This window comes from Osmerus eperlanus, chromosome 5 (genome assembly GCF_963692335.1).
Source record: "Osmerus eperlanus chromosome 5, fOsmEpe2.1, whole genome shotgun sequence".
NCBI classification, from domain to species: Eukaryota; Metazoa; Chordata; class Actinopteri; order Osmeriformes; family Osmeridae; genus Osmerus; species Osmerus eperlanus.
The window spans coordinates 1,305,854-1,323,210 of record NC_085022.1 but is presented as its reverse complement, the minus strand read 5'-3'; the positions used below and the strand labels follow the sequence as shown (position 1 = coordinate 1,323,210).

Here is a 17,357-nt window from a genome sequence, read left to right as displayed (position 1 = left end):
AATCATGACTTGGGTATATCATCAGAACAAAAAACCTGAACTATATAGAGATGCCAATGAAAAGAGGGTAGGGAAGTGAACAGGATGAGGATTCATTGGAATGAACTGGAAACAAGTTTTATGCATAAAAAGAAATTATTTCCACCCACAGTACCCATCTGCCCAATAACATACAATCTGAGGCCGTCTCAGCTGCCAGACCAAATCCTTTAGGCTTGAGAACGTACACTACTCTTGAGAACGTACACTATGCTTGATAAAGTACAGTATGCTTGAGAACGTACACTATGCTGAAGCAAGAATGAACAGCCCAAAATAATAATAATACTGAACTGATATGTATAAATGCATAAAGGCTTCCAGATACATAGAAATGCACATTTGCGATATTCTTTGGGTATACTGGTTTGAGTATAGAAATGGAATATGTTTTTCATTATATTTTTTGTAAAACTTTTTTCTTTTTTAAACAGGACAATGCACTCAACAATTGTAGACACAAGACCCTTTATAGATCACTTTCCACAACCCCTCCCATGTCCTACAGTAACATTCAGCATGGTGCTAGCAAAGGCAAATTTGAATATAAAGAATGGTCCTTGAGTAGAATGAGCCAAGACACACTTATACCTTGTATCGTTTTTTTTCTCAGTTACACAAACTTCACAGTTCATGGCATTACAACTCACTGCCATAAGAGAATTACACACTATTGCCAAAATGCCACATCAAAATGGAGTTGGTAACAAAATCTTGAATTTTCTATTGTATATATAGATTTGTATCTATTGTATGTAGCGTAACTAGAGTTTCGGCATTGTTGCCAGAATGTAAAAAGCAAAGTGACTGATTTCACGTACAAAAATTTGGAAATAAATCTTAAATAAATGCATATTAAAAAAGGTTTGACAAACATTGTATAAAAACTTGCATAAGAAGGCATGCTTTCTATTGTACTGATTGGACAGATGGTGCCAAAGGTTTAAGAAGTCTGTCCAATCAGGGTGCAGGATTGGTTTGTTCTTCCAAACAGACTCAAGCTCAGGCAGAAGTCACATGACCTGATGTTCTGTAACTTATTCCTACACAAAGATGGACAAAAATGAAAGGCAGAAAATGTTTTTTTTCTTTTTTTTTTTTAAAGGTGCACAACAAAAGAAAAAGATACTGAGTTACAATACAGACAGGTGACTGGTGTAACACCAGGTGTAAGACATGATGCCTCTGTAGAATCTAAACTAAAGATCATATTGGTGGGGGTTCGGGCAGTATAAAAAATAAATACTATGGTGAATCCAACCAAAAGTGCATCACAAAAACATTGGTCACATCTGTTCCATTTCCTTGTCCACTTCCTGTGAACAATCCTTAACTTCACATTGACCAATCCCAACAACACTCCCACAACAGGATCATATTTCTATGAACAAGCCTGTGATATGTCCACATCTTTAGACGTCTCAGACTACTTAAAGTTACACTGAAATCTACTGAAGACTAAATATAATTAAGGCGGATAACAAAAATACTAAAATGATCAGATTACACAGTCAGGTCAAATGAATAATCTTTTAGACCAAATGTTTTGATTGGATGTTTTCTGTGCTGTGCAGATAGTTTGTGGGAAACCACAGAACAGCATGAGCAGCCGAGGGCTTCAGCAGGGTTGGTAATACAAGTCACAGTGCAAGTCAAGAGTCAAGTGTCAAGTCAAGAGACAAGTCACAGTGCGAGTCAAGTCAAGAGTCAAGTGTCAAATCAAGAGACAAGTCACGGTGCAAGTCAAGAGACAAGTCACAGTGCAAGTCACGAGACACAACATGCTGTTTGGAAGACAGGCACTCTAGGTACCTAAAAAAGGGGAAAGATCCAGTTTCTCTGTAACAAAATATCAGGCGTTTGTAAAGACATCAGATGAAGGTCATATATGACTGAGTGCTACACCTACAGCAGAACGAGCGTTATTGACTCTTCTATAAGATAATGTCCAGCATAAATTAATTGGTTAAAGTTGACACCTAAATAATTTGCCATTTGTGTGGACTGCAATTCTTGGTCAAACGGCTCGTTTCCCACAACACAAACATAACTGCTCAGCATGTTGATATGATTTTCTTTGTCATAGGTGAATAGTAAAAAAAGGGAATGTTGTGAAAATGTTAAATGTTATGAATATATATATTATTTGGAATTAGAAGTTCCTGTTGTCTGCTAAGCACCGTCTCCACAGATCTATGTATCGGGTGTCACCAGCCAACAGTCTCCACAGATATGTAGTGAATTGGTCATGGTTTGAAGTAAACATGATGTGTGCAGTCAGCTGTATACAGTGTAAAATGCAACATGGCAATAAAGTTGGACAGTTTGAAGACCAAGGGTTTAGAAACTGCCTTGTAAATAGTCCTGAACACAAGGGTGTAGAAACTGCCTTGGGATTTCATGATCTACTTAGTTAAAAAACAACACTGTCTGACAGGCTCCCAAACGTACCAATAACTCATAGATAATTCAATACAACGTTGTAATAAGAGAAGCGGATGTTAATCAGTCAAATAATTATTTCCAGGGGAGACAAATATCTATTGGCTGGGTTGGAAAAGGTTCGTTGACCAGGTTAAACAGGCTCTGAGGGGAAGAATCTGAGTTGGGGCATTTCTCCTGAAGTACGCATTTCAAGACTGCGGCCCGAACACAAGAGACAAGTTGAGTCATACAAAAATATTGGCAAGTTGAGGATAAACAAGGTAAAGAGATGCATCCCACATGCCTCATACAGAAGCATCTATCCAGCCTTCTCAACATCCTGCACAATGGGCTGACAGAAAAACCTCTAGCTTCTAGAAAATAAAATATTTTATTGTTTAATAAGCCTACATTCTTACTTTCTGGGTATTTCCAATTTTAAACTGGTTTATATATATACATAGATATATTCTGTTATTTAATTGATCTTTCCATACAGTAAGTGGGCATGTTCCTGCTGTATTTGGATACAATAGCATTTGGCAGTTCAGAATTCAACACAAATGTACATTTCCCAGACGAAGGTCACCTTAATTAAAGGATCACTTGCACAAACAATGCCAGTTCAACACATGTAACAAACAACTGTTTTATGAAACAGAAAGCACTTATTTTGAAGACTAGGAAGACCTGAATATCTTTTCCTATAAAAAAGAAACACACACTCATATATACATCTTTTTGTGTGTTTTGACATTGCAATATTGCAATTTCACATTTAGTGCTCACAGTTGACACACTGACTGACAAATGAAACTGGATCACTTCACTGGACCAACAGCACCTGAACATGTTTAGGCTGCCAGGGGAGGCCTGATTCACCTCCTCTCCTCTCTTGGATGATGACGATCGTCTCCAAACCCTTTGTTTATCTTAGCCCCCCCCCCCATCAGTCAGCACTGTCAGAGGTTCACCTATCATGTCACACAGCCACTCTGCTTTCCCTGTTTGCCTGAGGTGTTGTGTTAGTGGGTCCGATAGTTATGTCATATTTACTGGATGAGCCGGTTGGTGGGGAGGAAGGTGGAACGGGATTGAAGGCTCCTTCGTTTCCCAGCTCGGAGACAGTTGAACACCTTGGATGTTTCCCACTGGACAAATACTGATGCTGTTAGAGGTCAACATCTGTCTCCTGCAATTCTGCTAAGCTTTTGGTTTCAGTTTCCTCCCGTGGAATGCTGGAGAAAAGCGTCATGGGTTCAGCGTGTGATCTTTGGAAATCTCTGCCCTGCTTCCCCGGGAACAGGAGATAACCCAAGTGACCCTGGAGAGTTGAGGGGAACTGATGCAGGCACACACTGGTGTGATGTTATATATTTAAACTAAACTTTTCTAAAGTGGCATGACACCGGTGCACACGCCGTCCCATCACCACGGTGACGGAGAAACATCTCACAACATCCAGAAACATCCGACAGGGCTGGCCAGAGTCTGACAATACATCGCAAACAATTAACATGTATATATGTTGGCAACTTCAGCGACACCTGTTCACGGTGCAAGCAGAGTCATGTTCTGTTCAGGAGACTCTGAGCATCACTCTTTATGGTCCAAACTGTTGAGAATCGCTGGCAACGAACGCTGGGATGGTTCTGAGGGTTTGGTGGTGTTGTTGTTGCTGAGGCTGTGGTTAATGTTTTGCTCTGTGCTGTCCTCTGCAGTGTTCTGCTTCGTGCTGTCCTCTGCAGTGTTCTGCTCCATGCTGTCCTCTGCAGTGTTCTGCTTCGTGCTGTCCTCTGCAGTGTTCTGCTCCGTGCTGTCCTCTGCAGTGGCCTGCTCTATGCTGTCCTCTGCAGTGGCCTGCTCCATGCTGTCCTCTGCAGTGGCCTGCTCTGTGCTGTCCTCTGCAGTGTTCTGCTCCATGCTGTCCTCTGCAGTGGCCTGCTCTATGCTGTCCTCTGCAGTGGCCTGCTCTGTGCTGTCCTCTGCAGTGTTCTGCTCCATGCTGTCCTCTGCAGTGGCCTGCTCTGTGCTGTCCTCTGCAGTGTTCTGCTCCATGCTGTCCTCTGCAGTGGCCTGCTCTATGCTGTCCTCTGCAGTGGCCTGCTCTGTGCTGTCCTCTGCAGTGGCCTGCTCTGTGCTGTCCTCTACAGTGGCCTGCTCCGTGCTGTCCTCTGCAGTGGCCTGCTCCGTGCTGTCCTCTGCAGTGTTCTGCTCCATGCTGTCGGGACTGTTGTTCTCTGAGGTGGTGTCGGTGGTGTTCAGACCGTGGTCCCTGTTGCTGGCGTGGGTGCTGGCCAGGTGAAGGGTGGTGCTGGCCAGGTGAGGGGTGGTGCTGGCCAGGTGAGGGGTGGTGTTGGCCAGGTGAGGGGTGGTGCTGGCCAGGTGAGGGGTGGTGCTGGCCAGGTGAGGGGTGGTGTTGGCCAGGTGAGGGGTGGTGTTGGCCAGGTGAGGGGTGGTGCTGGCCAGGTGAGGGGTGGTGCTGGCCAGGTGAGGGGTGGTGCTGGCCAGGTGAGGGGTGGTGCTGGCCAGGTGAGGGGTGGTGTTGGCCAGGTGAGGGGTGGTGTTGGCCAGGTGAGGGGTGGTGTTGGCCAGGTGAGGGGTGGTGCTGGCCAGGTGAGGGGTGGTGCTGGCCAGGTGAGGGGTGGTGCTGGCCAGGTGAGGGGTGGTGCTGGCGTGGCCATTGGTGGTAGCCAGGGAGGGGTCCTGGAGACTGGCCAGGCCCGGAGCGTCAGACAGGGCCTCCAGGACCTCCTCTGTGGTGGCGACCCGCGCGTCTGGCTCAACACCACCTCCGTCTGCTGCTGCAGAGTCTGGTGGAACGCTGCCCCCTGCTGGGGGCGCCCCCTGCTGGGCACTGGTGTGAACACCAGCCTGGGTGCTACCTGCTGCGGCTACAGTCTCTGCCTCCCCTGGTTCTGCCTTCCCTGATTCTGCCTCCCCTGGTTCTGCCTCCCCTGGTTCTGCCTTCCCTGGTTCTGCCTTCCCTGGTTCTGCCTTCCCTGGTTCTGCCTTCCCTGGTTCCATCTTTCCTGGTTCTGCCTGCTCTGGTTCCACCTCCACTTGTTCCACCTCCACTGGTTCCGTATCCTCCCTCACTGTCGCTTCAACCTCACAGCCGTTCTGTGGGGATGCCTCTTTGATGTCATCCTGTGGCTCGTCCACAGAGCTGCTGGTGGCCTCTACCAGAGCCCCAGAGGGGATCCCTTCTGAAGTTTGTTGGGAGGGCAGCAGTTTGGCCCTGGCCAGGCCTTCTGTGCTGGCATGGCTGCTTTCTTCCTCCAGGGTTTGAGAGAAGCTGAAGGCCTGGATGAGTCGGAGCAGGTGTCTGACTTTCTCCAGCGAGCCGTGCATGTCCTTCTGCCGAGCCAGGATGGTGTTTTTGGTCTCCATGCATTTCTGTTAGGAATAAAAGAACAGGGTTGATGAGAATGTTTTACCAGAGCAGAGAACACATGTTCTACCAAGTACCTTGTGAAGGCTGTCTATTGAGAAATAGAACACAAGATCGACCGAGTATCTTGTGAAGGTTGTCTATTGAGAAACATACTTATTACGTATTCCACAAGCACACCAGTAGACGTTAGGGCTGGGCGATATTAGGGCTGTCCCCACTCAGTCGACTAGTCGATTGTTTGGTCGATATGCTCTTGGTCGACTAAGATTTTAGTCGAGCTGCCGTATGGCAGTGTGAGATCTGATTCCCGCTTGTGTCACCATTGCTGAATTAAAGAAATGTTCTACAGAAATTGTAGATTATATTATTTAAGACAAATAAAGCAACTCTAAAAATATATAATAAAAAAAAAGGTGTTACCGTTTCCCCTTTCGTTAATCTGCGTTTTGTTTGTTTAGTTTTTTGCACACGGCACATAAGCACAAAATTGTAGCTGTTAGCCTAAACTCTACTATACTTTGTCTACAGTTGGTGTTATTAATCCTTTAGGCAAAATGGCAAAGAAATCTGTGGTATGGAAGCATTTTATCAAAGTACCGGGTGACTCAAAACATGTTGAATGCACACTCTGCCAACAACGGTTTATATTCCATAGTTCAACGTCAACTATGATGTAGCCGACCACTTGTAAACCGTAAGTTGGCCATCGGATCATTATTTTACAGTGTGTAGCATATAGACTAGGATTTTTATGTTTCAGAAAGTGTTAGGCTATGTCTGCTTATGCTGTGCTACTGTAGGTCTAACAATCTGCATTTTATTTTGGACAACAGCTTAGTTTTCGATTTCTGTTGCACCGTTCCCCACTTGTCTTCTACGTAAGTTCGCATGCTGCACTTCCAGACAGTGATCAGCGCACTCTGATGATTTGCATGTTAAACAAACAATATATTTAATTTGTAGTACATTGTAAGAGATAATAAATAATAACCCAGCATCAGTTATTTTGTATTATATCGGCATTCGGTAACAACAGGACTGGTGAGACGAGGCTTATTATTCGTAATGGCTAATTTTATAGCAGATGAATCTGGAATGTCCAGCAGCTACATTGAGTTAGATCGGGAAAATGCTTGTACATTTGTTTGTCTAGTTGTCTCCCTTCTTACGTATGTATTTCTTTCAGATTATCTCTTTAAAAAAGTGAGGTAAAACATCACACAAAATGGTTTGATGAAAAACATTGAGACATTTATAGAGATTTTTTTTTTTAGATTAGTCGATTTTTCAGAACTGTTCAGTCGAGTCTTGGTCGACCAAATAAAATGTTAGTCGGGGACAGCCCTAGGCGATATATAAATAATTGAAATCTCGATATTGTCAAAATATTTATGATATATCTCTATGTTTGCATTTGCTTTTAAATAATAAAAAAACATGATTTTCTTTTGTTCCCATTAAAAAAACAAAAACTATTTAGATAGAACAGCTATTGTTAAAAAGTACAAAATGTGTGATGCAAATTTAAGCACAAAAAAAAAGACCCTCCCCCACCTCACGTCTCTTGCACGGGAATATGCGACAAGACGAAAAGGGGACATAATATTGGACGTTCGGCACATTCTTTGGAAAAGTATGCTGAATTTGAAATATTCGATATTCACGATATTTTCAAATTTTACATCGTCGTCAAAATTATTGCGATATTATCGCTAATATTTGATATGTCGCCCAGCCCTAGTAGACGTAACCTGTGTGTTTAGGGTTAGAGAGATGACTCACTGTCCAGGAGTTGTCAGGGGTTACTAGTGTTGTCAGGGGTTACTAGTGTTGTCAGGGGTTACTACGTGACGAGGTGTCTCACCGTGATGGAGCTGCTGAGTGTCTTGACTCTCAGTTCCAGCTGCTCTCTCTCCAGCTTCAGCTCTGCACTCCACTTCAGCAGCTTCTGCTTCTCCTCCTCCTTAGCTGTGAGGACGAGCAACACAACACTTTATCCTCCTGCTTAGCTGAGGACGAGCAACACAACACTTTATCCTCCTGCTTAGCTGTGAGGACGGGCAACACAACACTTTATCCTCCTGCTTAGCTGAGGACGAGCAACACAACACTTTATCCTCCTGCTTAGCTGTGAGGACGAGCAACACAACACTTTATCCTCCTGCTTAGCTGTGAGGACGAGCAACACAACACTTTATCCTCCTGCTTAGCTGAGGACGAGCAACACAACACTTTATCCTCCTGCTTAGCTGTGAGGACGAGCAACACAACACTTTATCCTCCTGCTTAGCTGAGGACGAGCAACACAACACTTTATCCTCCTGCTTAGCTGTGAGGACAAGCAACACAACACTTTATCCTCCTGCTTAGCTGAGGACGAGCAACACAACACTTTATCCTCCTGCTTAGCTGTGAGGACGAGCAACACAACACTTTATCCTCCTGCTTAGCTGAGGACGAGCAACACAACACTTTATCCTCCTGCTTAGCTGTGAGGACGAGCAACACAACACTTTATCCTCCTGCTTAGCTGAGGACAAGCAACACTTTATCCTCCTGCTTAGCTGTGAGGACGAGCAACACAACACTTTATCCTCCTGCTTAGCTGTGAGGACGGGCAACACAACACTTTATCCTCCTGCTTAGCTGAGGACGAGCAACACAACACTTTATCCTCCTGCTTAGCTGTGAGGACGAGCAACACAACACTTTATCCTCCTGCTTAGCTGTGAGGACGAGCAACACAACACTTTATCCTCCTGCTTAGCTGAGGACGAGCAACACAACACTTTATCCTCCTGCTTAGCTGTGAGGACGAGCAACACAACACTTTATCCTCCTGCTTAGCTGAGGACGAGCAACACAACACTTTATCCTCCTGCTTAGCTGTGAGGACAAGCAACACAACACTTTATCCTCCTGCTTAGCTGAGGACGAGCAACACAACACTTTATCCTCCTGCTTAGCTGTGAGGACGAGCAACACAACACTTTATCCTCCTGCTTAGCTGAGGACGAGCAACACAACACTTTATCCTCCTGCTTAGCTGTGAGGACGAGCAACACAACACTTTATCCTCCTGCTTAGCTGAGGACGAGCAACACAACACTTTATCCTCCTGCTTAGCTGAGGACGAGCAACACAACACTTTATCCTCCTGCTTAGCTGAGGACGAGCAACACAACACTTTATCCTCCTGCTTAGCTGAGGACGAGCAACACAACACTTTATCCTCCTGCTTAGCTGAGGACGAGCAACACAACACTTTATCCTCCTGCTTAGCTGAGGACGAGCAACACAACACTTTATCCTCCTGCTTAGCTGTGAGGACGAGCAACACAACACTTTATCCTCCTGCTTAGCTGTGAGGACGAGCAACACAACACTTTATCCTCCTGCTTAGCTGTGAGGACAAACAACACAACACTTTATCCTCCTGCTTAGCTGAGGACGAGCAACACAACACTTTATCCTCCTGCTTAGCTGAGGACGAGCAACACAACACTTTATCCTCCTGCTTAGCTGTGAGGACGAGCAACACAACACTTTATCCTCCTGCTTAGCTGTGAGGACGAGCAACACAACACTTTATCCTCCTGCTTAGCTGTGAGGACAAGCAACACAACACTTTATCCTCCTGCTTAGCTGTGAGGACGAGCAACACAACACTTTATCCTCCTGCTTAGCTGAGGACAAGCAACACTTTATCCTCCTGCTTAGCTGTGAGGACGAGCAACACAACACTTTATCCTCCTGCTTAGCTGTGAGGACGGGCAACACAACACTTTATCCTCCTGCTTAGCTGAGGACGAGCAACACAACACTTTATCCTCCTGCTTAGCTGTGAGGACGAGCAACACAACACTTTATCCTCCTGCTTAGCTGTGAGGACGAGCAACACAACACTTTATCCTCCTGCTTAGCTGTGAGGACGAGCAACACAACACTTTATCCTCCTGCTTAGCTGTGAGGACGAGCAACACAACACTTTATCCTCCTGCTTAGCTGTGAGGACGAGCAACACAACACTTTATCCTCCTCCTTAGCTGTGAGGACGAGCAACACAACACTTTATCCTCCTGCTTAGCTGTGAGGACGAGCAACACAACACTTTATCCTCCTGCTTAGCTGTGAGGACGAGCAACACAACACTTTATCCTCCTGTTTAGCTGTGAGGACGAGCAACACAACACTTTATCCTCCTGCTTAGCTGTGAGGACGAGCAACACAACACTTTATCCTCCTGCTTAGCTGAGGACGAGCAACACAACACTTTATCCTCCTGCTTAGCTGTGAGGACGAGCAACACAACACTTTATCCTCCTGCTTAGCTGTGAGGACGAGCAACACAACACTTTATCCTCCTGCTTAGCTGTGAGGACGAGCAACACAACACTTTATCCTCCTGCTTAGCTGAGGACAAGCAACACTTTATCCTCCTGCTTAGCTGTGAGGACGAGCAACACAACACTTTATCCTCCTGCTTAGCTGTGAGGACGGGCAACACAACACTTTATCCTCCTGCTTAGCTGAGGACGAGCAACACAACACTTTATCCTCCTGCTTAGCTGTGAGGACGAGCAACACAACACTTTATCCTCCTGCTTAGCTGTGAGGACGAGCAACACAACACTTTATCCTCCTGCTTAGCTGAGGACGAGCAACACAACACTTTATCCTCCTGCTTAGCTGTGAGGACGAGCAACACAACACTTTATCCTCCTGCTTAGCTGTGAGGACGAGCAACACAACACTTTATCCTCCTGCTTAGCTGTGAGGACAAGCAACACAACACTTTATCCTCCTGCTTAGCTGAGGACGAGCAACACAACACTTTATCCTCCTGCTTAGCTGAGGACGAGCAACACAACACTTTATCCTCCTGCTTAGCTGTGAGGACGAGCAACACAACACTTTATCCTCCTGCTTAGCTGTGAGGACGAGCAACACAACACTTTATCCTCCTGCTTAGCTGTGAGGACAAGCAACACAACACTTTATCCTCCTGCTTAGCTGTGAGGACGAGCAACACAACACTTTATCCTCCTGCTTAGCTGAGGACAAGCAACACTTTATCCTCCTGCTTAGCTGTGAGGACGAGCAACACAACACTTTATCCTCCTGCTTAGCTGTGAGGACGGGCAACACAACACTTTATCCTCCTGCTTAGCTGAGGACGAGCAACACAACACTTTATCCTCCTGCTTAGCTGTGAGGACGAGCAACACAACACTTTATCCTCCTGCTTAGCTGTGAGGACGAGCAACACAACACTTTATCCTCCTGCTTAGCTGTGAGGACGAGCAACACAACACTTTATCCTCCTGCTTAGCTGTGAGGACGAGCAACACAACACTTTATCCTCCTGCTTAGCTGTGAGGACGAGCAACACAACACTTTATCCTCCTCCTTAGCTGTGAGGACGAGCAACACAACACTTTATCCTCCTGCTTAGCTTTGAGGACGAGCAACACAACACTTTATCCTCCTGCTTAGCTGTGAGGACGAGCAACACAACACTTTATCCTCCTGCTTAGCTGTGAGGACGAGCAACACAACACTTTATCCTCCTGCTTAGCTGTGAGGACGAGCAACACAACACTTTATCCTCCTGCTTAGCTGAGGACGAGCAACACAACACTTTATCCTCCTGCTTAGCTGTGAGGACGAGCAACACAACACTTTATCCTCCTGCTTAGCTGTGAGGACGAGCAACACAACACTTTATCCTCCTGCTTAGCTGTGAGGACGAGCAACACAACACTTTATCCTCCTGCTTAGCTGAGGACAAGCAACACTTTATCCTCCTGCTTAGCTGTGAGGACGAGCAACACAACACTTTATCCTCCTGCTTAGCTGTGAGGACGGGCAACACAACACTTTATCCTCCTGCTTAGCTGAGGACGAGCAACACAACACTTTATCCTCCTGCTTAGCTGTGAGGACGAGCAACACAACACTTTAGCCTCCTGCTTAGCTGTGAGGACGAGCAACACAACACTTTATCCTCCTGCTTAGCTGTGAGGACAAGCAACACAACACTTTATCCTCCTGCTTAGCTGTGAGGACGAGCAACACAACACTTTATCCTCCTGCTTAGCTGAGGACAAGCAACACTTTATCCTCCTGCTTAGCTGTGAGGACGAGCAACACAACACTTTATCCTCCTGCTTAGCTGTGAGGACGGGCAACACAACACTTTATCCTCCTGCTTAGCTGAGGACGAGCAACACAACACTTTATCCTCCTGCTTAGCTGTGAGGACGAGCAACACAACACTTTATCCTCCTGCTTAGCTGTGAGGACGAGCAACACAACACTTTATCCTCCTGCTTAGCTGTGAGGACGAGCAACACAACACTTTATCCTCCTGCTTAGCTGTGAGGACGAGCAACACAACACTTTATCCTCCTGCTTAGCTGTGAGGACGAGCAACACAACACTTTATCCTCCTCCTTAGCTGTGAGGACGAGCAACACAACACTTTATCCTCCTGCTTAGCTGTGAGGACGAGCAACACAACACTTTATCCTCCTGCTTAGCTGTGAGGACGAGCAACACAACACTTTATCCTCCTGCTTAGCTGTGAGGACGAGCAACACAACACTTTATCCTCCTGCTTAGCTGTGAGGACGAGCAACACAACACTTTATCCTCCTGCTTAGCTGAGGACGAGCAACACAACACTTTATCCTCCTGCTTAGCTGTGAGGACGAGCAACACAACACTTTATCCTCCTGCTTAGCTGTGAGGACGAGCAACACAACACTTTATCCTCCTGCTTAGCTGTGAGGACGAGCAACACAACACTTTATCCTCCTGCTTAGCTGAGGACAAGCAACACTTTATCCTCCTGCTTAGCTGTGAGGACGAGCAACACAACACTTTATCCTCCTGCTTAGCTGTGAGGACGGGCAACACAACACTTTATCCTCCTGCTTAGCTGAGGACGAGCAACACAACACTTTATCCTCCTGCTTAGCTGTGAGGACGAGCAACACAACACTTTATCCTCCTGCTTAGCTGTGAGGACGAGCAACACAACACTTTATCCTCCTGCTTAGCTGTGAGGACGAGCAACACAACACTTTATCCTCCTGCTTAGCTGTGAGGACGAGCAACACAACACTTTATCCTCCTGCTTAGCTGTGAGGACGAGCAACACAACACTTTATCCTCCTGCTTAGCTGTGAGGACGAGCAACACAACACTTTATCCTCCTCCTTAGCTGTGAGGACGAGCAACACAACACTTTATCCTCCTGCTTAGCTGTGAGGACGAGCAACACAACACTTTATCCTCCTGCTTAGCTGTGAGGACGAGCAACACAACACTTTATCCTCCTGCTTAGCTGAGGACGAGCAACACAACACTTTATCCTCCTGCTTAGCTGTGAGGACGAGCAACACAACACTTTATCCTCCTGCTTAGCTGAGGACGAGCAACACAACACTTTATCCTTCTGCTTAGCTGTGAGGACGAGCAACACAACACTTTATCCTCCTGCTTAGCTGTGAGGACGAGCAACACAACACTTTATCCTCCTGCTTAGCTGTGAGGACGAGCAACACAACACTTTATCCTCCTCCTTAGCTGTGAGGACGAGCAACACAACACTTTATCCTCCTGCTTAGCTGTGAGGACGAGCAACACAACACTTTATCCTCCTGCTTAGCTGTGAGGACGAGCAACACAACACTTTATCCTCCTGCTTAGCTGAGGACGAGCAACACAACACTTTATCCTCCTGCTTAGCTGTGAGGACGAGCAACACAACACTTTATCCTCCTGCTTAGCTGAGGACGAGCAACACAACACTTTATCCTTCTGCTTAGCTGTGAGGACGAGCAACACAACACTTTATCCTCCTGCTTAGCTGTGAGGACGAGCAACACAACACTTTATCCTCCTACTTAGCTGTGAGGACGAGCAACACAACACTTTATCCTCCTGCTTAGCTGTGAGGACGAGCAACACAACACTTTATCCTCCTGCTTAGCTGTGAGGACGAGCAACACAACACTTTATCCTCCTGCTTAGCTGTGAGGACGAGCAACACAACACTTTATCCTCCTGCTTAGCTGAGGACGAGCAACACTTTATCCTCCTGCTTAGCTGTGAGGACGAGCAACACAACACTTTATCCTCCTGCTTAGCTGAGGACAAGCAACACAACACTTTATCCTCCTGCTTAGCTGTGAGGACGAGCAACACAACACTTTATCCTCCTGCTTAGCTGTGAGGACGAGCAACACAACACTTTATCCTCCTGCTTAGCTGTGAGGACGAGCAACACAACACTTTATCCTCCTGCTTAGCTGTGAGGACGAGCAACACTTTATCCTCCTGCTTAGCTGTGAGGACGAGCAACACAACACTTTATCCTCCTGCTTAGCTGAGGACGAGCAACACAACACTTTATCCTCCTGCTTAGCTGTGAGGACGAGCAACACAACACTTTATCCTCCTGCTTAGCTGTGAGGACGAGCAACACAACACTTTATCCTCCTGCTTAGCTGTGAGGACGAGCAACACAACACTTTATCCTCCTGCTTAGCTGTGAGGACGAGCAACACAACACTTTATCCTCCTGCTTAGCTGTGAGGACGAGCAACACTTTATCCTCCTGCTTAGCTGTGAGGACGAGCAACACTTTATTCTCCTGCTTAGCTGTGAGGACGAGCAACACAACACTTTATCCTCCTGCTTAGCTGTGAGGACGAGCAACACAACACTTTATCCTCCTGCTTAGCTGTGAGGACGAGCAACACAACACTATCCTCCTGCTTAGCTGTGAGGACGAGCAACACTTTATCCTCCTGCTTAGCTGTGAGGACGAGCAACACTTTATCCTCCTGCTTAGCTGTGAGGACGAGCAACACAACACTTTATCCTCCTGCTTAGCTGTGAGGACGAGCAACACTTTATCCTCCTGCTTAGCTGTGAGGACGAGCAACACAACACTTTATCCTCCTGCTTAGCTGTGAGGACGAACAACACAACACTTTATCCTCCCGTCTCTCCTCCCTGTGGAATGTCTAGCTAGAAGCCGTGCAGGGATTCTTACCTTCTTTGTAAGCAATGTAGGAATGGACGATAGCCAGCGTTCCCGGCCAGGGAATAGCTTCTTCTTTCTTCAGTATCTGAGGAGGGGACAAGTCAGATTTACACAGTGTCTGAGACGTCAGGGCTTGAGCACAGGGTTGCCCAGGACAACATACCTGTGGTCACCGCTGGGTGAGGTCAGGATGGACATACAATGAAGTCAAATGAATGTGATGCCCTTCACTGACAAGACAGATGGGACATACTGTAAAACAATGCTGAATAATGTAGCAGCTTACAAAGGAAGGAGCTGCCTTGTCTTAATGTTGACATTAAGGATACCTGATGGACCATCTAAGGGGACAAGTTGGAGATCTTCAAATCTGCATCATATCATCATTTTAGTACCCATTTAGCAACTGCCACTGCCACTTCTGTGACATTCCTTCCGTTTGGTAAAACTTTCCTCGCTTCTCCAGGTCTGACACCCTGGGCGTCTGGGCCCGCCCCCTACAGTCGGGGCTCAGTAGGCCGCTGTGTTTACCTGGTCTTGACATTTGGGACAGATCCACATGCCTTTAGGAATGGTTTTCAGTGGTGGCTCCAGGCAGTCCAGGTGAAAGACACGTGAACACGTGTCACACATGAGTAACTGTCCGCTGCGTCTGCAGACAGTGCAGTAGTCCTCATGGATGTCTCCCTGTCAGGAAGAATTGCACCAATCAGTTCCTCTGCCCTGTCTGGGCCTGTCCAATCAGATGAGGAGAGGCAGGGCAGTGGCGGGGGCTCATTTACTTCTGGATTTTCTTGTTGTTTTTTATTTTATAGATGTTATATAGTTTATAGATTATATTTCTAAAGATCAGCTTAACTACTGGAGGTTATGAGGGGTAAAGGTATATCAGAAATATGCTGTTGACAGACCAAGGTAAAACGTTTTGGATAATTTGAAATAAATATTTTACACAATTCAGAATGAATCGTGTAAAATATTTTATGAATGTTCTTTCATAAAAAAGCTAGTTTTCCACAAAGGTCACTGATCAAGATGTTATATTTTCCTGCAAGGGCACAGGGAGAGGAACACTTCACTTTGTAAGACTGCATCAGAAACAAAAAGATGGGATGATGAATCATACAATGGGAAGACAGGTATGTGTGTGGCGAGGGCATTGTGTAGAAAATATATGAATGACAGGCCAATCGGACTTCCCCGATAGTCTTTACTGCCTGTGTTCAGAACCGGTGACCTAACGGGGGGGAGGGGGGCGAGGTCAGTAAGGGGGGAGGGGGGGGCCTGGGTAGTCCAGGGTGTATCTGCTGTCTCCAGCTGCTACTTACGTCCCCAGAGCAGGGGCTGGGGAGGGGGAGAGGGTGAGGGTGGACAGGGAGGGGGAGGCCTGCGTCTGGCCGCTCAGCAGCGGGGCGGCTGGAGGGAGAGGCTGGGGGCTGGACAGCCAGCTCAGGAACACTGCTGTGTTTAGGAGGGCGACCTGGGTGACATGAGACAAGACGACAAAAGAAAAAGAAAGATGGAAAAGGGGGGAAAAAAAACAGACAGACGAGTCGTCTAACCGACATACCTTGGAGAGGGAGTCCTCGTTGGCTAGCGTGGGGTGGGTGGGTGGGGTGGTGATTAAAGGGGGGAGGAGATGTTGGAAAAGCACAGAGAGCAGAGTTAGTGCAGAAAGAGCGCCACATGCTGGCCAGGGAGCAGAGACACAAAAGCAGCAGGGGGTCTGGAGGAGGAAAAAGGAGGAGAGGGGAAGAGAGGGGAAGAGAGAGGAGGAGAGAGGAGGAGAGAGAGGAGGAGGAACGGTCCATCCTTCTGGAACAGGAAGTCATCATCACACCCAGTGAGGTCGTTCAGAGGAAAACCAGACTTGTCAGATGTTATCATACCTGAACCCTGCTCTTGCACTGCTTTTTGTTAAATGCACAGGGATTCCGAATCTTTATCAGTCATATTAGCAAGGTTTTTAAACGTGCGCAAGTGAATAAACAGGTGATGTAGGCACAAAGGGCATATCTCAAACCAACTTTTCTGTATGAACAAATCTGACAATCATATACTAGAGGATGAAACTGAGAGCAAAGCAAGAAGTTAGACCATCGACTGAATGCTTAGAACAGTGACAGGATTCAGAACCAGAGACAAGAGCGATCAGCAGAAAGGTTTGTGTGTACATGTTATACTGTCATAGCAGTTCCCACCATTAACATTTCAAGTGCATTCACAGGAACCCTATATAGGCCATGTCTATAGTCTGCACAGACACTGCACAGGGCCCCAGGGGGCTGGAACAGGTGTGTGTGCAGGTGTGCAGTCAGTGAAGTCTGAGGTTTGAACTGACCTCTCTTCCTGGTCCCCTGGTGGAGAGGAGTGTTCAGGTAGGTCACCGCACTCTTCTTCCTCTGTGACAACAGGGACAAACACACACACAGATGGGTG

At 46.7% G+C, this 17,357-nt stretch overlaps 1 protein-coding gene across 4 annotated transcripts in view; it reads right to left on the bottom strand.

Annotated features, from left to right (window-relative positions):
* Window positions 1–439: 439 nt before the first annotated feature.
* Window positions 440–17,357, bottom strand: part of phf21ab (PHD finger protein 21Ab) — a 31,842-nt gene continuing 14,924 nt past the window's right edge. For all 4 annotated transcript variants that reach the window (XM_062460924.1, XM_062460922.1, XM_062460926.1 and 1 more), the window contains exons 14-19: window positions 17,260–17,320; window positions 16,247–16,398; window positions 15,450–15,605; window positions 14,928–15,003; window positions 7,725–7,828; window positions 440–5,862 (exon numbers count right to left, since the gene is read on the bottom strand). In XM_062460924.1, coding sequence (XP_062316908.1) covers window positions 4,060–5,862; window positions 7,725–7,828; window positions 14,928–15,003; window positions 15,450–15,605; window positions 16,247–16,398; window positions 17,260–17,320 — 2,352 coding nt within the window. In that variant the 3' untranslated portion in view covers window positions 440–4,059. The remainder of the gene's footprint in view (window positions 5,863–7,724; window positions 7,829–14,927; window positions 15,004–15,449; window positions 15,606–16,246; window positions 16,399–17,259; window positions 17,321–17,357) is intronic.